Source organism: Apium graveolens, chromosome 1, assembly GCF_009905375.1.
Source record: "Apium graveolens cultivar Ventura chromosome 1, ASM990537v1, whole genome shotgun sequence".
NCBI classification, from domain to species: Eukaryota; Viridiplantae; Streptophyta; class Magnoliopsida; order Apiales; family Apiaceae; genus Apium; species Apium graveolens.
The window spans coordinates 11,625,304-11,651,739 of record NC_133647.1 but is presented as its reverse complement, the minus strand read 5'-3'; the positions used below and the strand labels follow the sequence as shown (position 1 = coordinate 11,651,739).

At 34.4% G+C, this 26,436-nt stretch overlaps 2 protein-coding genes and 1 long non-coding RNA gene across 4 annotated transcripts; all 3 read left to right on the top strand.

The window, feature by feature from the left end:
• Positions 1-1,102: 1,102 nt before the first annotated feature.
• LOC141660938 (glycolate oxidase-like) lies at positions 1,103-5,639 on the top strand. Its single transcript, XM_074467919.1, has 11 exons — positions 1,103-1,993; positions 2,228-2,352; positions 2,767-2,813; positions 2,992-3,069; positions 3,482-3,606; positions 3,747-3,819; positions 3,904-3,966; positions 4,053-4,122; positions 4,204-4,304; positions 4,786-4,890; positions 5,126-5,639. The coding sequence occupies exons 1-11, from the start codon at positions 1,848-1,850 to the stop codon at positions 5,309-5,311; spliced, it is 1,119 nt and encodes a 372-aa protein (XP_074324020.1). The 5' UTR covers positions 1,103-1,847; the 3' UTR covers positions 5,312-5,639.
• Positions 5,640-6,065: 426 nt separating this feature from the next.
• Positions 6,066-17,083, top strand: LOC141660933 (uncharacterized). Its single transcript, XM_074467913.1, has 9 exons — positions 6,066-6,351; positions 7,298-7,582; positions 12,067-12,126; positions 12,212-12,421; positions 13,791-13,909; positions 14,013-14,110; positions 15,632-15,756; positions 15,838-15,992; positions 16,885-17,083. The coding sequence occupies exons 1-9, from the start codon at positions 6,109-6,111 to the stop codon at positions 16,970-16,972; spliced, it is 1,383 nt and encodes a 460-aa protein (XP_074324014.1). The 5' UTR covers positions 6,066-6,108; the 3' UTR covers positions 16,973-17,083.
• LOC141660944 (uncharacterized) lies at positions 8,374-12,004 on the top strand. Of its 2 annotated transcripts, XR_012549891.1 has the most exons (4): positions 8,374-9,597; positions 9,769-9,892; positions 9,981-11,341; positions 11,529-12,004. It is a non-coding gene; the product is annotated as an uncharacterized LOC141660944 (long non-coding RNA). The 2 variants fall into 2 exon arrangements; XR_012549890.1 differs by lacking the exon at positions 11,529-12,004 and having other exon boundaries at positions 9,981-11,472.
• Positions 17,084-26,436: the final 9,353 nt, after the last annotated feature.

Genomic DNA, 26,436 nt, shown 5'->3' with positions numbered 1-26,436 from the left:
GTCGAAGATCTACAACTGCTTAAATTCTGATATTTATGCAGATTGAAGTTGTTATCAGAAGTTGAAATTGGTAAAACTTTAAGGACTGTAAGTTGTAGTTATCTAGTCTATTTCTCATGCATTTGTACTTAATGTTTTTGACATCATCAAATATCTGTTTAACTTGTATATTTTGTTAATTTACAAGTTGGGGGAGATTGTTAGATATATTTGATAATGTCATGGCTAATATGTCTTATGTTTAGCTTTCAGATCTTGTGTGAACAGGATAGATCAGTACTTAACTGTTGATCAGTACTTATACTGGAAGTCAGGACTTAAGGATATCAGTACTTATATTATCAGGAGATAATCATCAGAAGATAGATATCAGAACTTAAGTGCTGAAGGACAATCAGATAAGGACAGTAGCTGATTAAAGGAAAGAAGATAGAGATAAAACATAAGAAGAGATATGCATGAAGAAGGAATTCCGTGAAGAATGGAATACTTGGAATAGAAGATATCTGATTGATATATTTTAGGAAGCAGAATTATATTCCATATCAATTAGCGATTATCTTGTAACTGTGTAGTATATAAACACAGGCATAGGGTTTATACTATAAGTGTTATTATTATCGAAGTTATTATTCTTTATAACCCTAGCAGCTCTCGTGATATTTGTTCATCACTGAGAGGTAACAGTTCCATATTGTAACAGAGTTTATTGTTTCAATAAAGTTTGTTTTCTGTTCGATTTGAGTGTACTATACACTGTATTCACTCCCTCTACAGTGTGTGTGTGACCTAACATAACTACTTCACATTCATCACAGATTCTTAATCGAAATCAAGTAACAAACTTTTATATATCGGTTATTTACATAAATCCAATCAAAACCTTGATTTTTTTCGAAAGTAAGAATCTGAAAACTTCACTAATTTCGACATGCAACTCTACGATTACTAATAAACATATTCTCGAACTCATATTCATCAATTAATCACAAAACCATGCCAAATTTAAATAAATAAAATTTAAAAATTCTCGAATCGTGACATGCAAACTGTAAAACGAGTTTAACTTGAATTTACGTTTATGCAATTTGGCTATTGATAACTCCGGTGGGGGGTGCTCATTCGACGCCGCGTCTGGATCCTTCTCCGCTGTGGTGGTGCAGCTGTCGTGGGGCTCCTACAAAACAACACTGCAAGGGGGTTTGGGTCTCGCGGTGCCTCCGGTGTGAGAGTAAGAACTCGCTTTTAGAGAAGATGAAGATAGATAGGAATGAGAGATGGTCGTGTGTGCATATGAGTGTGAGAGAGTGATTAACCCCAAAACATTTTCTCCTTGGGCTATTTATAGTCCAAGGGTAGGGTTTAGGGGTTGGTACCTTTAAATCGTAGTCGTTGATTCTGCGAGCGGAGGACACCTGGCTGGAGTGGATATTTTACACGTGTCAGGGCGGGCTGAGGAGGAATGTCCCGAGAATCTTCTGACACGTGTCCTGATTATTCTCATGATTGATGGGTGATAGTTGTCCCTCATGTGCTTAGGCGAGTGCCTTACGTGCTGGGATCTCCCAAGATTGGGCTTGCGGGACTGGGCCAATTAGGACTAACAGCGCGCGGGACTGGATTGAGTTAGGAGTCCGGGTTTGAGAGCTACATGTACTATCAACTATCTTGATCTTGAGGGCGTTAGGACTTAAGTAGGGTTATTATGAGATCACAAATGCATTGTTGTTGCGGCTATCAGGGATGGATTGTAGTTTGTGTGTTTTATATTGACGAAATATAGTGTCACTACTTGTGATTTTAATTCTATTTTACTCTTATATTTGCAGAAAATTTAGCTCATTAAGATGGAAGTTAGTCAAGTAACCAATGTCATGGAGTTTGAGGCAATTGCAAAGAAGAAATTGCCCAAGATGATTTACGAGTATTATGCATCAGGTGCTGAGGATGAATGGACTCTCAAAGAGAACCGCAGTGCATTCTCCCGGATACTGTATGCATTTTTGTAGCTTGATCTTTTCCTCTTTGTATATTGTTTTCAATTCCAATTATTTTATTTGATGCTGTTATGCTGACGGTAATTCAAATGCTACTACTGGAGGATTGAAATCTTGTTTTCTCTCAGGGGTTGAATTTTTACTTTGAAATTAGTCATGCAGCTGCGCCTAATTCCTACATATCATAACCTTTTAGTAATTATCTTGCAATTTTTTATTTTCTAAAACAGGTTCCGACCCCGTATCCTCATTGATGTAACCAATATAGACATAAGCATGACTATCTTGGGTTTTAATGTTTCAATGCCTATTATGATTGCTCCCACTGGTATGCAAAAAATGGCTCATCCTGAAGGTATATACACCTGTTTGTTGGTATTGACCTTTTCTCAAAGGGGATAGTTTAGTTATGTACATTGTCTTTGTGCAAACATAGAGCGATATGATGCCTATATATCCTTGTACGTGACTAAAACGTAAAATATGAAGTTTATATACATACTTTAGATTTAGAATGTGAAATAAGTAGTGTAACTGAACTGAGTCTCTTCTTATAACTTCTAGCGGCTAAGGCCTGTATTATGTTTGCCGGTTCATCGGAGATTGCAGACATTGATATTATACAGTTGTGATATATTCCTTTAGCATTCTTTAGCTGGATGCAGTTTTAGCTGACAAAATTTTCTTAGGCTTTTTAAATAAGAGAACAACTTATAATCTAATATTTTATTTGGTTCGGCTATAATAAGAAAGTTGCCTATTCGTGCAGGAGAGTTAGCAATTGCAAGAGCAGCGTCTTCTGCTAGCACAATTATGGTTAGTCTGTCACTTGCGCTTGTCTATCTATCTTGCTAACAATTCAGACTTCTCACCATCATATATAAGATTATATATGAGGTGCGCCTTTGTGCTCATAAGACAGTCCAGTATCCTCCCTTCAAATGCTCTTATATTTCACACTTGGTTTCTACTTATCTATGATTCTTCATTGCAGACACTATCCTCAGCGAGTAATTCCAGCATTGAGGAGGTGGCGTCAACTGGACCGGGCCTACGATTTTTCCAGCTCTATGTAAGATTGATATATAATTTAATTTTTGTTTCTCAACCTACTCAAAACAATTCCATACATTTCCTTGGGTAAAGTCTAGTTATACAATAATAAGATCACCAGAACCTAGAATGTTTATACCACCCAGTTTTTAAATAACCAACGAAATCAAATTAATCATAGATAATTATGATATCACTGTGCATTGCCCCCGGAAGGGCTCTACCCTTTCCAAGTACCAGTAACTTTTAGGTGTCTCTTGGTGTCCCCTCAATATTCAGGATCTAAAGTTCTTACTGAAATTTAAAATATATCCCCCCGTTGTTCGAAGACATAATTATTTCATCCTAATTCAGAATTCACATGTTGCTCAAAATAAGCATCTGTTCTTATCATCCATGACCTATCTGATCATACTTATATTCTTGCTCAGGTTTACAAAGACAGAAACGTGGTAATAAACCTAGTCAAGAGAGCTGAAAAGGCTGGGTACGAGGCTATTGCCCTTACCGCAGATACTCCAAGGCTTGGGAGGAGGGAAGCAGATATTAAAAACAGGTGCACTGTGACAAATAAAGACAATTGAATGGCTTCGCAGAAGTGCTGTGCCATTTATTTTGTAAATTGGATTTGATTGATAGCTAATGTCCATTGATTCTTCTGCTTTTCTCTAACTTCTCATGCACTGTCTCTATTAGATTCAATATGCCTCCAAACCTAACACTCAAAAACTTTGAGGGTATGGACATTGCCAAATTTGACAAGATAATGGTAATGAATTTCTGGTAATGCCAGCACAAAGTTACTCTCATAATTAGTTCATTCATGCCAAATATAATGTGTTTATTTACGCAGAATGCAGATTCTGGACTTGCCAAGTATGTTGCTGGTCTTATTGACCGATCTCTTAGCTGGAAGGTAATATCAATTTTTATTTATAAGAAATTTGTGTACTGTATGCAATTAGTCCTTCATATTACTAATGTCTGAAAGTTTTTAAACAGGATATAGCATGGCTTAAAACGATTACTCACTTGCCAATTCTGGTGAAGGGTGTGATGACTGCTGAGGATGGTGACTGTTATCTAATAATTAATTGCCCATCCATTGTGAGCCCTTCATTTAATTTTCTCTGACTTCTCGCAAATAATGCAGCTAAGATAGCAGTACAAACTGGAGCAGCTGGGATAATCGTCTCAAATCATGGGGCACGACAACTTGATTACGTACCTGCAAGTATTATGGCTTTAGAAGAGGTCAGTCTGCTCTCTTTGATTTGATTAGATTATTATGAGTGTTTTCCTCTTGGAGAGGGTTTAAAAATTGTTTATGAATTCAAAAAAAAAAACTCGGAAGTTGGAACATATTACCATTAATGTTGTGTTTGGTTGGGTAAATGAAATGAGATATGAAGTAAAAAATGAAATGTTCAATATTTTCATTCGCTGGTTCATTCTATTCATAACCACCTAATTATAATTTAAACAGCCTAATTTGAGATTATCATCTTTAATTTCATCCATTCTATTTTCATTCTATTCCATTCACCCGAACCATACACAACATTAGATTAGATTTTTCCATATGAGGGACCATATTACATGAGCATCTTGATGTCTTTCTTTGTTATCATGTATTTAAGGCACTTGCATGATCAATTATCATGCTTACTTTTTTTTATCCAGTTCTTTCATAATCTTTTCAGTGTTATGGTCCTTTAATTCATGATACTTATAGGTAGTCCAAGCTGTACAAGGAAAAATTCCAGTATTTCTTGATGGCGGGGTTCGACGTGGCACGGACGTCTTCAAGGCATTGGCCCTAGGGGCAGCGGGCATATTTGTAAGTAAATACATGTCTTAACTCTCATCTGTAACAGCATGTAGAATAAGTCACATCTGCTAACCAATTCAGTTCAGTTTCATTAGCACACAAGCTGCAATTTCAGTTTCTTGTAAACAGTTTGTTGAGCAGTCAATTGCTGGACGTTATTAATCAATACAATGCACAACGTTTTAAGTCAAGAAAGTACATTATGTAAAAATTTTCTAAAGATAAAATTATGCTGTAATTTTAGGTTGGAAGGCCAATAGTTTGGTCGTTGGCGGCTGATGGCGAGGCTGGTGTCAGCAAAGCACTGCAGATGCTACGAGACGAGTTTGAGCTAACTATGGCATTATGTGGATGTCGTTCACTCAAAGAGATCACTCGCAAACACATCACCGCGCCATGGGATCGTGCTCAGATCACACCAAGGTTATAATAAGTTCCGTCATGTCAAACAGAATGGCCTGAACATTGCCGTTCAGGAGCTGCCACATTAGGTGTGATGTGCATCAATGTTTCAGCCCCAGTAAAGTTCTTGGTGATGATTATACATTTTAAAGCGGTTGTTCATTGTACTCCCGCTTTTATACTGCAAGAGTTGAATTGATTTATAAATAAATAACTTGTTAAAACACTTGTTATTGTTCTTTGTGTTGTAATAACTATAATTAATTTATATTTAACTAAAGGGTTTGTGGAGTGTGTGGGCGCTTATTGAACACTAAGTTTATGATTTGTATGAATGAAAGAGGTTTATGAATATTTATGATTGAAAAATTGATCAATATTTGACACATAACGATGTGTGTTCATGGACACATGACAGAAAATCATTGTTCATGAAAGAAAATCAATTCACTAAATTTGTCACGGGCACATCACAGAAAATCAATCCGTTAACTGAAATTAACGGGAAAGTAAAATCTAAAAAGTTTCTTGTCCAAAATATGTCATAAAAATAAATAAACATACAAATTTTCAAATTATTAGTTGTTTGAATCAATCACCTTTTAGCAAAATTAAACAATAAAAGATAAAAAATAATATCATTAATCATATATAAAAAATAAATTTGTTATAAAATCAATAGTATACAATTTAAATTATACAAAATTTATTCTACAGCCATATTTTATATTGTAATAAAATATTTGTTAAATATAAATTATAGGCCGCATAAATTGAATTTTTTTAACTAAAATATCAGAGAGAGAGAGAGGGGGGAGGAGAGAGATGTGCAGCAGAATATCCAGCCCATCCCCATGGATACTGAGAACACTTCCTGATGCATCAAAATTACATAAAAACCAAAGACGCCCTTATTTCACACACACTTGCTCTTCATTTTCACATAGTAAAACCAGTTCATCAGTTAATACAATTTGTCGATCACAAATTGGTGAAGAAACTAATCAACACAAATTTGTTCTACATGACGCTCTTGATTCTTCTGGCAACAATACAATTCATGCTCGGGTCAGTATTAAATTAACCTTATTTATCATCATTTTATATTTAATTGTTTATATTATTTGTTTTAGTTTTTGTGTTTGTTGATTAAGACAGTTAAAAGTTAGTTAAATAGACTAGCAAATAAGATGAGGAACAGAGGTTCTTGAGACTGAGATAATGTCGAAAATTCGTGAGCTTTAACTTTAGCAGTCTGTTCATTTCGTAGCGGACTAGTGTAGTTCATATGTTAATTTCGTAAGAAATAATATCACAGAGAAAAAAGTTAAGTCTATGAGTTTAATTGTTCAACTGAAGAATCGAAATTTTGAACAACTACATTTCCGTACCTCCTTTGGCTTACCGCTTTTTTAACATAGAGCTGACACCTTAAATCAGCTTAAAAAATAAACTTAATGACTAAGACTTGTGACAGACTTTTATATGGTGGTTAAGCTTAGGGAAGGGTAGAGAAGAGGAATGGCAGTGTCGGAAAGTTGTGGTAGGGGAAGAAATCGGTAGTAATGGAGAAGGTAATAATATGCTAGCCAAACTGCCAAACTGAAGTATAAATATAATCATAGATGTTTTCTTTTTCTTTCGACATTGCCACATTAGAATTTAATCAATCTATGTTAATTGCTTATGTTTAGTTGTTAAATAAATAAAATTACATACAGAATGTTAGTGGTTTTTTAGAATATGTAACTTATAGAACCTAATTGCATAGTTTATAATCTTGTACAGTCGAACGACTCGACCATGTGCGTGTCTGATAAATAGCGGATGATTTTTTTTCTTATTTTTTATATTAACGATATATTGTGCTGATATCTAAAATCTAATGTCATCATGTACATATTTTTGAGGTATATATATATATATATATATCGTAATGTGCTGATAGTGCTATATGTTTCTAATATGTCCTACTGAATAATCTTTTAAGTTCTGATGTATTTTACTGAGGCAGGCTGCAAGGGAAGGTTTCTGCTCAGAGATCAAAAAATTGACAGAAGTAGAAAGAAAAACAAGTATAACCATAAATAAGAGGGTAGATTTGGGGAGAACAGCCCTATATATAGCGGCAGAGGATGACTCCCTTATATCACATTCATCTGTTCCTCTTCCTGTTGAAGCTTTTCTTGAGAGAATGGATGATCTTTCCATGTGTTACTGCTCACACTTCAGCTCTTCATTTAATTCCTCACCGGAGAATTTTCTTGAATGTATGGATACATACTTGTATATCAACAAGGTCGGTCTTCGAATAATTCTCTGCGTAAAATTCATATATCGTTCGTACCTGTTCTTTTCATTTCTTATAGTTTTATCCATGGCCAATGCTTAATAGGAAATGACTGTATATGAAGATCAATATCTGAACAAATGTCTTTTTCATCCCAAATTGATTAGTTAATTTAATATGAAGGAATCTTTAATAAGGAAAACTTCCTCGGACTTTACTGGGAACTTCACTTTAACCAATGTAAAATTTTAAGTAATCTGAACACTAGGAAATTTAGGTGAATGTAGCATATAGTTACTATCTATAATCCATGAAGTATGTAACATTCTCTCTTTCTTAAAATAAATACTCTACTGCATTTGTAAATTACAAAGACCAAGGCCATCCAGATTGAATGGGAGGGACATGTTGTTTTGAAACTACAAAAAGTAGGAAAATTGAGTTCAATGTGTGAATTGTGATATGGGTTACTCTATAGTTTCCAATTAAATGGATGCTTATTTACCTACGAATATAAAAAAAATTAGTAACATGCAGATCATATGACTTTATAGCGAAGCTAAAGATGACGCCAAGTTGCTTCCAGTATGTGTACATAATAATGTCATCATAAGAGTAGTGGAACCAAGAAACTTTCAATCCAAGTGTATTCATATATCCTTTTAATTAGCTTTACATCTTTAGCATCCCGAACTCTGATCACACAAAGTACTTCTTTATATATAATGATGTCTGTCAATGATGTCCGTAATTAGAGTAATAGTATAACGTTTTTCAAACTACTAGTGATTTCCTATATATACAGACATAGTTATGAACATTTCAGTTATCTGCTTAGAAATAGTCGAATAGATGAGGCAACCAGGTGATGATGTTTTGGTCCAAAAATCTTGCTGCAATATAGTTCTAGCCCCCCACTGTTTAATTTACTTCTGCATGATTCTGGCAGTGTGCGTTCTCCATTACCTTCCAGTACCTGCATTACATGTAGTCCTCAAGTTATACATTAGAATCAGTTTCTTGGTCGGCTGCATAGGTTTTTTAACTAGAAAAGTTTCTAAGCAACCTTGCTGTGAGAATTACCTGAACAACCACTCTGATAATTGTCACCTCACCTCTTTCTCTTGTCATTTTTTGTTTTTCTGTACAAAACCAGGCACACTAGACATTGTGATATATTTTGTCACTTATTACTAGTACGTGTACTATAGAACTTGAATGACATTCTAAAGAAATTGCACCTTCACTAAAATTACTTATGAATGTCTTGTTATGAACATAGTTCACGCGAAGATGGATTTTCAAACTAGAACTTAATAACGCTCAGTCCGCCATATGTCGTTCTTCTCCTCTGATCTTCGTCACACGGTCGGGATGCGGTGAAGCTGAAGCTGCAGGAGTGGGCTCCAGCAAAACAATTTCTGCTGGCCCGGGGGGTGGGGGACCCGCGGCACCTCCGGCGTGAGAATGAATATGGGGTTTCGGAGATGAAAGGATAAAGCAGAGAGAGTTTATCTGTGTGTATATGGGTGTGTGTAAAATTGAACTTACCCCAACACCTTAGTCCTTGGTCTATCTATAGACCAAGGATTGAGGTGTTGGGGTGTTACCTCGTAATCTGAACCATTCCTTGGCAGAACAGCAGGACGCGTGGAGAATGAATATGGGGTTTCGGAGAAGAAAGGATAGAGTAGAAAAATAGTTTATCTGTGTGTATATGTGTGTGTGTGTAAAATTGAACTTACCCCACCACCTTAGTCGGTTTATTTATAGGACAGGGATAAGGTTTTGGGCGTGTTACCTCGTAATCTAGACCGTTTCTTAGTAGGACGGCCGGATATGTGGAGCACAGATGGCATACACGTGTAGGGATCATCTTGGCGTGTGAAAAGGTGTGGATGAAATGTGTTGATAGTAAGAGATAATCATTTCCATCATCATTCGAGGCACGTGGAAGAATATTCGCTTTGCCATATCAGGCTTTTACAGGAGCTCAGACACATGTCTTTCCTATACATGATTTAGTAAGTCTAAGACTGATTCCTTCTCCAATATTTATTGTGTCGTAAGCTCTGTGTCGTCTGGAGGCTCTGTGAAATTCCAACGCTTTGTGCCGCCTAGACACCTGTCTTTACTATATGTGCATTAGTAAGTTCTGGACCGATCTCTTCTCCAATATTTATTGTGTTGTCCAGATGCTTTGTGACTTTTGGACACTCTGTGGCATCCGGACGCTCGGTGGCATCCAGATTCGTTTTATAATCCGGACTTATCATGTTGTACGGCTCATGTGGACCATTTACTTGTAACCTTTCTCAGGTTTGTACTATTCTTCAGTATTTTGGGCTTCGGTATTCTAGCCCATCACTTGCCCCCCCCCTTCCTTATTGTGCTTTTCTTTTATTAGGCTTTTTTGGATGGAGGAGTGTTCACTTGTTGGGTACTTTAGAGGTTTTTTTTAACTTCTTCCCCCCATAATTAGCTTCGAATGTAGCTGGATGACAATATTTAGAGGTTGTGGTATCTCCGCTTCTTAAGTCTAGGGTTAGTTCGCAGGAGTTAGTTAGAAGGAATTTTTTGACTTTCTGCCCACCTTGAATTGGCTTCGGATGTAGCCGGATGCCAGTTTTAGAGGTTGCGGTCCTTCCGCTTCTTAAGTCCAGGGTCTCTTAGCACTTGGGTGTATTTTCTACTGTTTGGAGAATAAAGAAGCCGAAGAAGGAAATGAAAGTTTAGGCGAGATTTCAAAAAATATTGATTAGCATTCAAATAATTATCAGGAAATATTTTACTCCAAGTCCCTACTTATTTTGAGTTTGGAAAAAATGACATTCCGGATAAAGCAGACCCGCGAATCTTGATGCCATAAAATTCAAAATTTATTTTGAGTTCGGAAAAAATAATGTGACTTGAAATGACCAGAATCACAAAATTTCTTCTAAGTTACTCAGGAACGTCTAGTCTGCGAACCGACCCTGGATTTAGGAAGTGGAAATATGACAACCTCTAAAATTCGCATCCGGCGGCATCAGAAGCCAATTCTGGAGGGCGGAAAATCAAAAACTTTATTCTAAGTTACTCAGGAATGTCTAGTCTACGAACAGGCCCGGGACGTAAGAGGCGGAAATACAACAACCTCTATAATTGGCATCCGGCTGCATCCGAACCCAATTCTGGGAGGCATAAAATCAAAAAAATTCTTCTAAGTTACTCAAGATCGTCTGGTCTGCGAACAGATCGTGGACTTAAGATGGGGAAAGACCACAACCTCTAAAAGTGGCATCCGGCTGCGTTCGAAGTCAATTCTTGGGGGCAGAAAATCAATAAATATGCATAGTCTGCGAACAGACCTTGGACTTAAGAAGGGGAAAAACTACCACCTCCAAAATTGGCATCAGGCTGCGTTCGAAGCCAAGCAGAAAATCAAAAATAATCCTCTAAATTACTCAGGAACGTCTAGTCTGCGAGCAGATCCTGGACTTAAGAAGGGGAAATACCACAACGTATAAAATGATTTTACCATGTAAGAGCTCCTGCCACTAAAGATGACGGAAGTCAAACTATGACGGAAGTCAGAGCTCCTGTAAAAGTCTGACATGGCAGAGCAAATATTCTACCACGCACCTCAAACGTTGACGAATATGATTACCTATCACAATCAACACATTGTATCCGCAGCTTTCCACACGCCAAGAGGATGCTTACATTTGTCCACCATTCGGCGCCTCACGCACGTGTACGTCATCTCCGAGGTGTCAAGATTACGAGGTAACACCCCAAAACCCTAATCCTTGGCCTAGTAATAGACTAAGGACTAGAGTGTTGGGGTAAGTTCAATTTGACACACACTCATATACACACAGATACACTCACTCTTTCTGCTTTATCTTTCTTCTCCGAGACCCCGTATTCATTCCCCCCCCCCCCCCCCCGGTTGTCATTGTTTCTCCTGCAGCTTCATCGCATCCCGGCCGTCTGACGAAAATAAGACATATGGCGGACTGAGCGTTATCAGAACTCATAGTCAATGTCATATATGGAGGTCAAAATTTAGGGCGAGGATACTAAAAATGGCATTCTTAGTTAGAAGTTTATAACATGGACCAAATTTCAATATGGAGACTTCCTTGCAAATGTTGCTATTCTTTTTTTTTTTTTGCCTTGTCTAGGTAAATTTATTACATGTTTCTATCTGCATTTTTGCATTAATTCTCGTGTGATTGGTCAATTTATTAGATTTCAACGCAAAGATATTTCTAAAAAGAAATGTGTCAGAAGTTGTAAATTGCAATTATCAGTGTTAGTACTTGAAATGGTTCTTCTGACCACACTAATTGACATGGAAACATAATTTTTGATGTTATATGGAAGTATTCTTCACCCTGCCCTTCATATCCTACCATTAAATCTTGACTTAAAATGTGCCTTTGAATTCGTATTTCTTCACCTAACTCTCTTTTCTTTGATGTTTACTTTGTTTCTTTCTGTTTCAGGCTTTTCGTAGACACAACTCAAAAAATCCATTTGAACAACGCACTCTTTATCTTCACTCAGTATGTAAAACTGCCATTCTCAATTACTACAAACAGCACCATACTTTATCTGCAATGAACTTATATTTTTTTTGTTTGTGCTCAGGTTCTGACACATCGTTTAGGTTCTGCCGCTATGCTTTCTCTTGTTTACACTGAGATCCTGAAAATGCTTCGGTTGTGGGGTTTACTAAGCTTTGATATAGAAATTTTCTTTCCTCATGATCCTAGCAGCTCTCCTAAAGGCTTTATTAAGCAGAATGGTAAAGAGTCTGATCAAGCACATATAATGACAACAGAATCCTTATTGGTGAAGGTATCTTCCTTCCCCCCCCCCCCCCCCAGTTTACATGTATTGGCACTTTCCGAATAGTATCTATATTTGTTCTATTACATATACTAGGTCCTAATGCTTTCATCTTACACTTGATAAACAGAACAACAAAGATGCGAATCTGCACTGGGATCATGAATCGTAGTTTTTTTTTAATATTTCTAGCTTGTTTAACCTCTTTCTTAAATCCTGACATCCTGTAGTAGTTGAAAGATGAGGAGTTGCAGATTTTTGTTGAAAAGTATAACTTTATATTGAGTACCTAGGTTATCTATTTGTATATTCTTGCTGTTATTTTTAGTACTTGCAAGTTGCAACCCACTAGCCACTTCTGACTTAGCACCTACAGTTGGACATATTCTGATGATTAGTATTCATTGAGAAATCAGCTTTGTCATTGTGATTCTGTGGAGGCCAAAACATATTGTGGTGATCACCATTGCTCTTTATGGACTCTATATTATTTGTATAGATTGAGAACCCTAACTGAGCCATTGTAAACAGAAACGTTTTCTGGACTCTTTCTGAGTTTCATGCTTGAAAATAACTGTTTTGTGGAACAACTTAGTATAATATTTTGTTTAAAGTTGCAACAGAGATTAATGAAGCAGGAAATTTCATAGGAGATACATTAAAAGATTGGAGAAGGACAAATCTAGTACATAGCCAAGTGATTCCGTACATGAATATTACTAAAAGAAAAGAATTATATTGTAGGTTATATATTGAAGAAACCAACTTCTAGTTAGCTGAAGTCTTAAATTTGGGTTTTTAATAGACTTATATATTAAGATATTGTACATAGATATGTACACTAAGCGCGAAGATATTTTTAAACAATAGCACTAGAATTTCATAGAGGTCGTGCAAGTAATATATCATCTCTTTGTAGTTATTTTAAATTTTATTAATCTTTTGTATGACATAAACGCATGGGGAGGGGTGGGGGAGTATGATATTTTGTAATTAGCTGCAGAGAGTATATGAAGCATATTGTCTTTCTCAAATGCTTCCTTAGCAGGTAGGCGCTTTATATTGACTTGGGAAAAAGCCATCGAAACACATTCAAATAGATGTATATGTAGGAAGCTGAACAGACTATGATAGTCTTTTCCTAACTTACCGCTTAAGGGCCTCACTGATATTCATTTGTCTTTATAGTTTTGGAAGAAACTTGGGGGGGGGGGGGGACAAATAGAGTTCTTCAGAACTTAACAATAACATATCAGCTATTTGATTTGCATATTGCCCACCTTAATTATATTTGTATTTACTTTTTAGCTAGATATTTTTTGTCATCTTTTGTGCTCTGTAAATGATATGTTTAGACTCATCTACAAACTGTGAGCAGATCCTGAAAGAATTGAAGGATGCTTTTTGGCCATTCCAGCTTGATCAAAACAAGAGTTTATTCTTGAGGGCAGCAGAGGCTGCAAACTGCTCTCGTAGGTCAAGGAATGTCAATGAAAGGTTTAATTTCATCCTTTTTATTTGAGATGCTTACCGAATTTCAATTTCCTCTCTAATTTTTTTTGTCTTTAGCCATCTAAATTTTGTATTATGTCGCTTGTAGTGCCTCCGAGCTTGCATCTGTCAAGGCTGCACAACACAGGTTAGAACGTGGAGTTTGGACCAGTGTACGGTTTGGTGACATGCGGCGTGCTTTATCTGGTATGTAAAATATATCTGTGTTTGTTGTCTTGCAACAAAAGCTTCAGCATCTTTATGTTTCTTGTATCATTTTTTCAGTCTTTGTTTTTGCTTCTAGCCATATGCTACATTCGATGTGGTAAAATATGTTTAGTAACTCCAATGTGTTAAATAATTGAATATGTTTGGTCGATTGTAGTGCTGATTTTACCATCAACGGCCTCTGCCACAAGGCATTAATACATCAGGCCCCTTGATCAGTTATTTAAATGTATATTTTTGCGAAAACTCTTCAGACTAGACTGTATATGTATTATATATGTGAACTTATAAATACATAATACACATAATATTTTTCAGGCTACTTGATTATTTCTGTACTAAAAGTGAAACAAAATTTTTACAAAGATATACACTAAACATGAGGTTATATATTTCTAAACTACTAAATATGAGTACTAATTTCCTGGTTTAGTATGGATGTATGCATCAGCAAAAAACAAGTATTCCTTATTCAAAAGTTAAAGTCCAAACAGTATACATATTATTTCTAACTTTATTTTCAACGGTAAACATGAAATGGAGGATTAAATATATTCGTTTCAGATAATTTTTCTGCAAATGATCCATTTCTTGTTTGCTCTAGAAAATTAATGTAGAATCGAAACACGTTGTTTGATTTCTTTATAGTCTTTGACTATATATAGATGTATATGCTATCTATTATCTAACACTAGACTAGCCTTATGTAAACGAGTTGCACTCTTATTCGATTTTACAGTATATGGTAATATAAGTATATATAAATTTAAATGCTCATCTCTATGCCAAAACTTGACTCTTTTTTGTTAGTGAAAAGACTGCTTCAACTTTTATGTGCTTGGAAGATTTTTAAAATTGGTTCCTTTTATTGTCACCACCAGCACAAAGAATCATATATTAATGAAGAGTCTGAACCTTCCACAGCTTCTTTGGTGTTCGATTATTAAATTGTGCGTCTATTGTTCACACTTGTACTTTTTGCAATCTAGATTTTATGTTTACATATTAGTAATAAGTGTAACTGTACACTTGAAGTCATGAAGTGAAAACAGGCTATATTTGTTGTTAATATCACTGTTAATTGTTATTGAAAGTACTGTTTGGCAGTTTATCAAGCAGGCATTTCTTTCATTAGCACCGTTCTTTGTCATGTATCTCGGTGTTAGCAAGCACATAATTTTTTATTAACAGAAATATTGCAGTAAAGGTTACATAACAGGCCATTTCTTGACAATGCCTTTTCCTGTTTTGATTTTCTTCCTCTTTGGCAGCAAAAGAACAGCACGATATTAACAAAGATATAATGGAGATTAGAGTAAATTAGAAAAAAAATTGGAAACAAGATCATAAACAAAAAACAATAACACAACATACCATTTGGTATTTATTTCTAGATATTGTTGGACCATGTTTTCCTTGTTATCAGTTTCTTGGTGTCTGCCCAACCCTTGAATTAGTTGTTGCTCTCTATCTTCTTAATAAAATTTCTTTCTCTGTCAGCATGTGAGCGTCTTATCCTCCTAAATACTGATCCTAAGGAGTTAAGGGATTACAGCGTTCTCCTTTACCATTCCGGTTTCTATGAAGAATCTTTGCATTACCTTAAGCTATATCAGGATACAGAGGTAAATTAGTTTTGCTTCATAAACTAATACATGACTTTTATGATCACTATTAGGCAAGCTTATTTAGTGGACCTATGGCAGAAATATTCCATGGAAGCAAAGTCATCGGTTTCCACAAGTTCCCTGGAAAAATCTGCCGTGGATATGTTGGTGATACGCCTTAACCTCATTTTAATGGAGGACGGCTGGAGTAAACCTCCATATGCCAGAAACTTTCTTCATAACTCTGACCCATGGTAATTGATTATTTTTGGTGTTTGTTCTGATAAAGTAACACCCCGGTTTCCTGTAAATAGTTCAGGATGAAGCTGTCTTACTGCATTTGAAAATAAAAGATAGCATAGCATTGGCAGCAGTGTATATAAGAACGTATATAGAAGGATGAAATATCACATAATCACATGTACAAAATCACATGTCAGCTGTGGATCACATAATCACATGTACAAAATTTCCAGAGTTTCTTTTACTCGCAACCATGTTTACGGTTGAGGAAAGAGTCTATAACATGAAAAGTAGGACAGAGCGAGAAGAATAAAACAAAAAGCTCGCAAGTGGATCATCTGAGATACTATGATATGTAACAGCAGATTGGTAAATAAACCTGGAATACATCTCATTTGTATGTGACTTATATATCGAGTCTTGGTGCAGTAATTCAACGATTTTCACGTTTGTGACGACTTAGGTACGAAGGAACTTGTAAATTCTTTGAATTTATAAATTCTGTCAAGTTTTTTTCCTAACGGAGTGCGTATATTCGCCTTGTGGGGCAAATTTCGTTTTATACCCTATACATTTGGCAGAGCGAATCCGTCAAGAGTCACTAATCCGTTCCGTCGACTTGATACAAGATGATGTCAATTTATCTACGTTCTCTTGTTTGTCCAGAAAATTAGGTCCCTTTCTACTCAATTATTTCTTATCAGAAGTGACCTGAATGGAGATAATTGGTTACTCAGATTTCAGATTACTTGTTATCTAGTCCACGACCGGGAGACAAGTTAGTACAGTCACATGTTTCATTTCCAGATCCTGGGGTCAACAACATCACATGTATACCTGATAAAAAACAAAAACTACAAGATTTTGACTTGGAAAACTATGCTAATGTGTTTCATGTATCAGGGCATCTCACACACAAACACTGCTTGCAGTACTCTCTAGGGCACCATGCAAATGGGAAAAGAAGATAGAAACAAAATCAAGAACATGATGTGAAACGAATCTGAATATAATGTGAATATGCTTTTATGAATTCTCTCAGCAAAATAGTATGTATAGTTAGTCGGTTGCTGCCCGAGAACGCAATACTGTATGTGCTGATGATATACAATAATTATTACAAAATTAATTATTTTTCTGCACTTTCGGTAAGGCGTGTATACTTCTTAATTATTACTCCCTCCGTTCCAATTATTTGTATACAAATGGTTTTAGACACGGAGGACAAAAAACATGATAAAGTAAAGTGGTGGGATCATTCAATATTTAATGAATAAAGTGAGGGTAGTGGGAGAAAGTAGTGGGTGTAGTTGATTTTTATATTATTAAATTTTTATTATTTTTGGTAAGTTTGAAATGTATAAAATTGAATGAGATATCTAAAAAAGAAAAGTGTATAAAAATGAATTGGACAGAGGAGAGGGAGTACATGTATTATATATTACAGTGATCATTCAAATGAATATTGTATATCATTTCGGTCATCAAATTTTGCATGGTATCATTTCACCAAAAAAAATGAGTGAATGTTCTAAATGGCTATAACTTAGTCTGTAAAAATGATTTATAAATCAATGTTATGCACTAATTAGCTATAACTTAGTCCGTAAATGAATTTTAAATATTTTATAAGATATTTGGATGATTTAATGCAAAATCTGGTTTTAAAAAAACGTAGCGAGAATCCAAAGTATTGGAGCACTCTTGGGTAGATCCCAGTCCCACCATCATCAAGATCTGCGAAATGATTGATAATCTAAAGTGGAGGATAATGCTGAAGACAAGACCCGACCCTAATAATAATGGTAATATGTAGTCGATCAACTGAGATATCAGTTTCTGTTTTCAATAGTGGGATGGATTATTTATTCAAAACACCCAAAAAAGCCGTGCTCTAGGCCTTTGATTGCACTACTATTAACAGAAACTCATGCCAAGCCTATAAGGCTACAGCCTACAGGGACAGGTTTCTGCATATCATTTGATTTTTTTAAGCATGAGGATGTTCATTCAATTTTAATCCAAAAACTTGGGCCAACTGAAGGACAGCTCTGTTAGTGCGCGGCCATGGACCACTTTTTTAAAAATAACCGATTTTACCCACAAATTATTTGGTTAATCATTTTAATATTCTTTATCGATCGATTTTATAATTCGATTCATTATTATATTTTTTTTCTTAAATTAATAAATTAAGTTTAATAAATTTAATTATTTTAATATTTTATTAAACACATCAGATTAATCAATTTGATTAGTCACTGATTATCCGATTAATTATTGAAAGATTACTATAACGAACAATGCCCATTTTCGTTTTTTAGAATAATTCTCTCAACTCATATATTTCATTTAATTTTAAGAAAATCTTATTTCCGATCAAAAAAAAAGAAAATCTTATTTCTAGATTTTTTATTTTTTACTTTTATAACAAAAAAGGTGAAAAGACAAGACTCTCTTCTTGGATGCATGTCAATAAACCTTGAAAGATAAAAAAAATCAATGAGAGGATTATTTGATCCTTCTACACCTTGAAAATTATAAAGGGCTCCAGACGTAACATTTTCCTCATTTTAATTAACATACTCCCTCCATCCAAATTATGTTGTGCATTTTATATTTTACACGTATTTAAAATGTATATAAAACATACTTTCATAAAAAAACACTATAAAATTTCACAAAAATATAGTACTTGGATACACCTGACTAGAATTTTAGAGATTTTTCAAAAATACCGTTTTTAAAAAAAATTGCTATTCTTTTAAAGTTTTAATTTGCAAAAATACGATTTTTTAAATATTTTTGTAAATATGATTTTGCAACTCGATGAAACCATATACAACTTTTATACAACCCAATACAATTTTAAATGCAACAAAAAGAAAATCAATCATTTTTTCGGAAAACGTAAAAAAAATTGTATATATATTTGCTTTTAATTGCAAATCATACTTTTGCAAAATGAAAATTAAAAAAATAACAAAATCACAAACAAACTTAAATAGGATTTTTGATAATTTCGCGGACATTTTAATAGTTAAGATTACAAAATTATTTTGTTGCACAGCAAGACAATTTGTTGAAGAAAAAAGGCTCAACAATCGAATTCTTATTCAATTTAATTTATTCGAATGTTTAATAAAACTCGCATATTCTGTTGTCCAATTCCAGGAATGGTTAGAGGATAAAAAAAATGCAATATATGCTGGGGCATTTGTTTAAAGCAGATGGACACAAACAAAATGAACAGAATGTGAGACAACCTACTTTTTACGTTATTCAAGAAGTATATTTTGAAATACTCACTCCCTGCGCAACCAGCAAACCTATGTTCGGTTCTGAAAATGAAACTGCCAAGTCCTCAATTTTTGATTTTACACTCCGAATATTTGATTTTGATTTATAGGGTAACTAACTTAAATCATGTGCATACACACGTTCACATTAATATTTAAAAATATTATTTATTCCGTCATATTCTAATTTTTAATTTTTTTGTAAATATATATTAATTATAAATTTATAATAAAAAATAGGATAACTTTAGTATAATATGTAGACTCTGTCAGTAGTTTACATTAGTAGTTTACATTAGGATAACTTTAGTATAATATCTCGAATTAGTGGTTTATATTATTTTATTTTAACCCGATGCCCAATACACCGACCAAATCAAACTAATTATTTTTAGTTTAATTTTATTTTTTTTAAAAGTCTGGATCAATAAGTTAATTTCATTTTAATAATTAGTATATATGATTGTGTTTTTGTTGGTCGAATTCTATTTTTATTTTAGATTTTTGTGTTAGTCCGAATCAATTTTTTAATGTATTTTTTATCCTGGATAAATAAAATATATTATTTTGTTTATCAATTACATTAGTATAACTTTTTTATGAGGATTGATATTATTATTATTATTATTTTATCTTAGCCAAATTCACATTATAAATCAACTAAATTTTAATAATTATACTTAGTTTACTTAAATTTAATTTAGCCCGAAATAACAAATTAGAATAATATTGAACTCGATATGAATTAAAATTTAAATTGGCAGAAAAAGTTAAATTTAATATAAATTACAATGATATAGAGTTCGATTACAATTTTAATTCAATTTTTTGCTCATCCCTACTAACAACGATATTTGCTAAAGTAATTCAACTTTCACATCTGCACATACTATACATTACTCCCTCCATCCTACTTTACATTATCTTTTAACTTTTTTTCACATATTCTGATGAACTTGAAAAAAAGAAATTAATATAATATATTTTTAATTTTGTATAAAAATATAAGGCTTATATTTTTATATAAAACAAGATAATCAAAAATATATTATACCGAAATACTTTTTTCGAGCTCAAAAAATCGAAAGGACATGTAACATGGACCTAGGGAGTGCTATATAATACTAGTGCTCCATAAAATTTTGTTACGTGATTTGTTCCAAAATTTTGTATATTACGTGATGAATTTTATTATATTGTCGGTGCACGTCAGTTTGACCCACTGTTACGAGTATCACAGAGACAACAAGAGTAGCCAACGTGTCAACAACGTCATATCTGCGTTATAAACTCCAAATAGCTTTTAGCCAAACATTATCTTACACTTGTAACTGATGATTCTGTTATTTCCTGATCTAACTTTAACATCATCCTATAGATATGCTCTCTCTGTACTCACTGAAGCCTCTAAGAAAATAAACAATGATATTTCTGAGTCTTCTTTACATTACATACATGTTTGTATACATATCTCTTAATTGATTTATTCTACACAAATCTATATGTTATCAGAGCTTAGGTCTATGAAGATTGTTCGTTTCCGCATCGATGTATTGAAGATGAATTGATGATTTATTTTTCCAGTTTCATTTTTTCGTGATCTTCTTGCTTCGTCATTGTGATTTTAACACGAATCAAGTAATATCTCTTGTTCGTTCCCATCGATTAGGAGTTGAAAGTTCGTAATCACGGTTTTTTTTTTGTTTTCTTCACTAAAATCGTTGTGAATTGTTGTAAATTATTGTGAATTTTGTGATTTCACCTTCAGCTCTTGATAGTTTGATTGTTTCTCTTTGTTCTGGTGTTAATTGTGTGGTTGATCTACGGTGTTAAGTTCAACTTAAAAGTTTTTCTTTTGCTTCAAGTTCTCGTTGAATTAGTATTGAAAATATTAGGAAAACTAGTTATGCTAATGTTGTTCGCAATAATGAAGCACTTACTGGAGAGAATTCTGGTGGAGTATCTGATGATAATGAAGATGTTTTGGCACCAAAATCTGGTGAAAATGATAACATCAGTGTTGTTCAATCTAATGTGCATCCGCTATACTTATAGAATATAGATCATCCAGGATTAGTTTTAATCTCTAAGAAACTTACAGGAACAGAAAACTATGGTCCATGAAAGAGGTCTTTAACTATAGTTTTATCTGCAAAGACTAAGCTATGAATGATAAATGGTACATATCCTAAACCAGAGGATAACTCACCACTAAGGGCTCAATGGGAGAGAGTTAACGATATGGTTATAAGCTGGATTTTAAATACCGTGTGTGAAGAAATCAGTAACGGCATGGATTTCGTTAATACTGCACAAGAGGTCTGGAAGGAGCTTCTTGATCAGTTTTCTAGCATTGATGGACACATGGTATATCACATCTTACGAGACTTACATGCTCTTGAGCAAGGTGATAAGTCCGTTGAGTTTTATTATCACAAGATGAAGAATCTGCGGGATGAATATTCTGCCCTTGAGCCTGCCATTACTTGTAAATGTAACTGCAAATATGATGCTCATAAGCTCTTAGAAGACAGGGGGCAAAGAAAAAGATTGCTGCAATTTTTGATGGGTTTAAATGATAGTTTTTCTCCTGCCAGGGGCCAAATATTGATGATGAATCCTTTGCCTACAATTGCTCAGGCATTTTCCCTCATTAAGAAGGAAGAGAAACATAGACAATGATATATTCTATCTAATTCTTTCCTTATAAATGTCAAGACGGTTGGTCCGAGTATTAAACCTAGTGTTTTTTCTGGTACTTACTCTAATGTCTCAGCCTCTGGTGGTGACTCTATTAAGAAATAATTTTTGAGATGCGTTTATTGCCACAAGGATGGACACACTAATGAGACCTATTATAAACTCATAGGTTATCCCCCTTCAAGAGGAAGAGGGCAGGGTAAGACACTATTTCCTGGAAATTCTTCTTCAGGCTTCAGAACTCATCCACGAGCTACTGTACAGGCTTCTTGTGTTGCTTTGTCCAACTCATTGATCAAGGAACAACTGTTGGTTCTTCTGGTAATTCTTAAATATCTTTGGAACAACTTCAATAACAAATGAAAAAAGATTTCTCAAATGGTTTCTTCACTGTCAAATAATAATCCTTGTTGGTGAGACTGCGTAGCTATATGAACAGTTACGTGATAACTCAATATGAGAAAAACACTAGAACACGACAGGTAAATAATACTACGTCTACACAAGAAATCAGAAGAAATGAAGATAAGGCAAATACAAAGAATCAAAAGATTAGAAGAAAGTTTGAAGTATGTTTACAGGTCACTGAAAGAAGTTCATTAATATGTTCATGCCTCAATGAAGAATAAAGGTTAAAGACTTTCAGGATTTCGGAAATGTTGAAGATTCAGTGTATAAGTGTCACAAGAAGATTTCAGTGTATTGACATTGATTGAAGATACACAGTGTATGAAGCATAGGAATCTGAAGAATTGAAGACATGGTATAGTCAGAGGTTAAAGAAGTCAGATGTAGTCTTGAAGTTATACTCACTGAAAGGAGTTCATTTATATGTTCAAGCATCGGTGAAGAACGGTAAATGAAGCATTCAAGATTTTAGTAGCAATGAAGGAGTTGAATAAGTATCAGAAGGATTTCAGTGAAAGTATATTTTTTTATTGACAGTCAGTGTCTGAAGCGATGAAGTTGTTGTAAGCTTAATAATGAAATCAAGGATATAATATGAAGACCTGAATCAAAGCTAGTCGTCTGTGAATCAGACCAGTTTCACTAGCCGTCAGTGATTTGTGAAAGGAATCTGAGTATTATCATTAGGAAGATTGTTAAGTGAGAATTCGTATCTGAAGATGAAGATTATATGGTTTATACGAAGACTCGGAGAGAAGACTTGAAGATGGGACAATTTAAGGGTTAAAGCGATCTACGGAAACTAAGTCAAAGTGATCACTACCTTGTAGTAGGAGTCACCCTGATCAGTGTATTGGATGTCAGAAGCAATATCTTGGAAATACAGTTCAATATTTCAGTACAGGAACTGATCTTGACTTGGTACGAGTCTCAGGGAAGAAACATGAGAAGAAAGAAAATTCTAAGTGCATGTATGCACCCCTTGGTTGCAAGTAAATTGAAAATCATGAATTTTTCTATGGCAAAAACACTCTACTAGGGAGAAGGGTCGCAAGTAACTCCTCCTAGCTACCTTGGTCGTAAGTAACTGTTGCAAGGAGATTTTTCTAAGGTAAAACTCCTCTCCTTGGTAAAGGAGGTCGCAAGTAACTCCTACAGGGAGGTTATGGTAGCAAGTAACTCTTGAAATGAGATTTTTCTAAGGCAAAACTCCTCTCCTTGGTAAAGGAGGTCGCAAGTAACTCCTACAGGGAGGTTATGGTAGCAAGTAACTCAAGTAAGAAAATTTTTCTAAGGAAAAACTCCTCTCCTTGGTAAAGGAGGTCGCAAGTAACTCCTACAGGGAGGTTATGGTAGCAAGTAACTCTTGTAAGAAAAATTTTCTAAGGGAAAACTCCTCTCCTTGGTAAATGAGGTAACAAGTAACTTGTTATGCTGAAAATGACTAAGGCATAATCCCCTAAGCTTCCAAGGTCACAAGTAACTCTCAGCAACAAAATTCATTAATTTTATTCACTTGATTTATGTGGTAAACAAATGACCACGTAATTCATTTTGAGTATAAAGCCTACACTATAACAACAGATCAAAGTGAATGTTCTGAATTTTTATATTCTTCTCCAACAAAAATGAGAGGTGATAAAACAGCAGCAAAAAAAATTCAGAGAAGCTCAAGAAAATTCATATCCGTTAATCTTCTCACCAGAGTAACGTAATAATGCCCTATTTAACTCTGGTATATTTTTAGGAGCATTATAAACGTTACCCGGTAATTAAATCCTTAGACAAATAAAAGCTAGATCATTGTATAGGATTTAATTTGTTGATATTTGTAGTAGCTAGGAACTTTGTTGTTCTTAGATTGTGACTGGTTAATTTATTTACCGGAGTGTTAGCAACACCCCTCACGGATTTATATATAAATTTATATTTCCCCGAATATCTTATGTTCCTCGTTTTAATGTTCCAAACACTATTCACCTCAAGAACACAAAACCACTAACCGAGTACTAAATTATATATCCGCAAAAGATTCGAAAGAAGTTTTTTAATTTAGTGAGTATCGTATTCAACCCCCTTCTACGATACTTCGGGACCTAACAATTGGTATCAGAGCTTGTTGATCGATATACAGATTAGATCCGGTGTGTCAGCCCAAACAGTCAAGTTCTCATATTTGCAGATTTTTTTAATTTTCAAAAATTATCAACACTTGAGATTTTTGAATTTTAAATAATTTGGACTTATTCCCGAAATATTTCTAACTCTCAAGAAGTTCAAAATTTGTAAAGTTTAAAATATTACAAACCAAAGGTTCTCAAATGATTGGTAGACTCATGATTTCTCCGAGTGTTAAAGATGATTTTACTCTTCTGAAGAAAACGAAGACCATGTACTATTCAGATGGAAAATTCCCGAACACGGAAATTGAAAATAATGGTTTTCTTATTCCAATGAAGCTTATTTCAAGACCTACAGAAGAAAGTTATGGAAATTTCTCAAAAGCTTACTCCATAGGATGCCACTGGATTTTCAGATGCGGGAAAAGAATGAAATTTCTATGGGTACAAATTTTCTTGAAGATTTTAAAGACAAATTCCATATTATACAGTCACACAGTGGTTTGTACCAATGCTATATTTATTCGGGAATCAATGAGATCATTGAGAAAGGAATTGTAGAGGTCAGAGAGAATAGTGGGGATATACAAACATCTCAGTTACATGAATTTAAGTTGGACCTCAGGACATAATTTAAGAGTTACTGATTGTTGAATCAAAGGAAGTTCAAACAGATGAAAGTGACTTACACTTTAAGGATACTTGAGGGACTGAACAACATGGCAGTGTTTTACTTGTCATGGAAGTTTACTCACATCAGATTCACAATGAGTACTTATGCTATATCGAAGGATCATACCTATCTATTCTGAAACAGAGATTCTTCAGGATTCATATCAAAAGGTAGTTACAAGACTGAGATGGGGACAGAAACAAGATTTGATAGTTACAGTTGTGACAAGATATATGTATCAAGTAACTATCAGGGGTTTTGCTATAACAGAACAAGAATCTTGACAAACAAGGATGAGTATGGATTCAGTTGAAGAGCTGAGACAAAGGTGAAATGTTTTCTTAGGGAAGCATCCAGTCAAAACTTATAGTGCATGGGAAATAGTTGGGATGGATCAGATGACGAGAAGGAAGATCATGAATATCTTCCTTTCATAGCAATCTCTAAAGATGGTCCAACTCACATATCTCAGGTTTCAATTTCTTGAACCACTACAATATTTTGTTTTCAATATTCAATGCATGTTAAGATCTTAATGTTTAAATGTTTAACACTCACACAAGCATGATAGCTTCACACATAGATAATGCTGAACTAGTTCACTAGAATATTTTTCCGGAAGCTAGGATTGATGTTTAACTTGTGCATGTTACTTTAGATGATCTTAAATATGTGTTTGAATATTTGTTGAATATGATAATTGCTTTAGTGAGATATATGTTTTCCAACACTTAAGACTCTTATTTATGCTTACTCTTTGTATCCTATTACAATGTTATTTATTCATTTAATCTGAATTGTTTGTAAAGATGTGTTAGTTATAATTGGATTAAGATAGCTAGGTGAAATACATCAACAGGATTGGACTAGATAGAATTAGTGATTTACTTGTTAATTCTGTTTGTTCCATATCATGACTGTCTTGCTTAATTCTCGTGTGTAATGTTTCTGAATGAATGCCATGCACTCATATTTCAATGCTTGCTTATTTTTATGCCATGAATGCATCTCTTAGTACTTGCATTAATTATAGAAAAGCATTTTTAGGATTTCAATAGACTACTGGTCCTCCTTAAGTAAGGTTGGAACCATTTTTCCCTAGCCTAGAGACAAATCTGTCAAGGGTATTATAGTGGAGAAAGTGGTGAGTCAAATATAAGAATTAGCATGACGAGGTTGCAGCTATTGTTATCTATGTTTATATTAAAATCTCTAATCCATCTGGGTCCAAACTAATAAGTTGGGTACCAAGAAC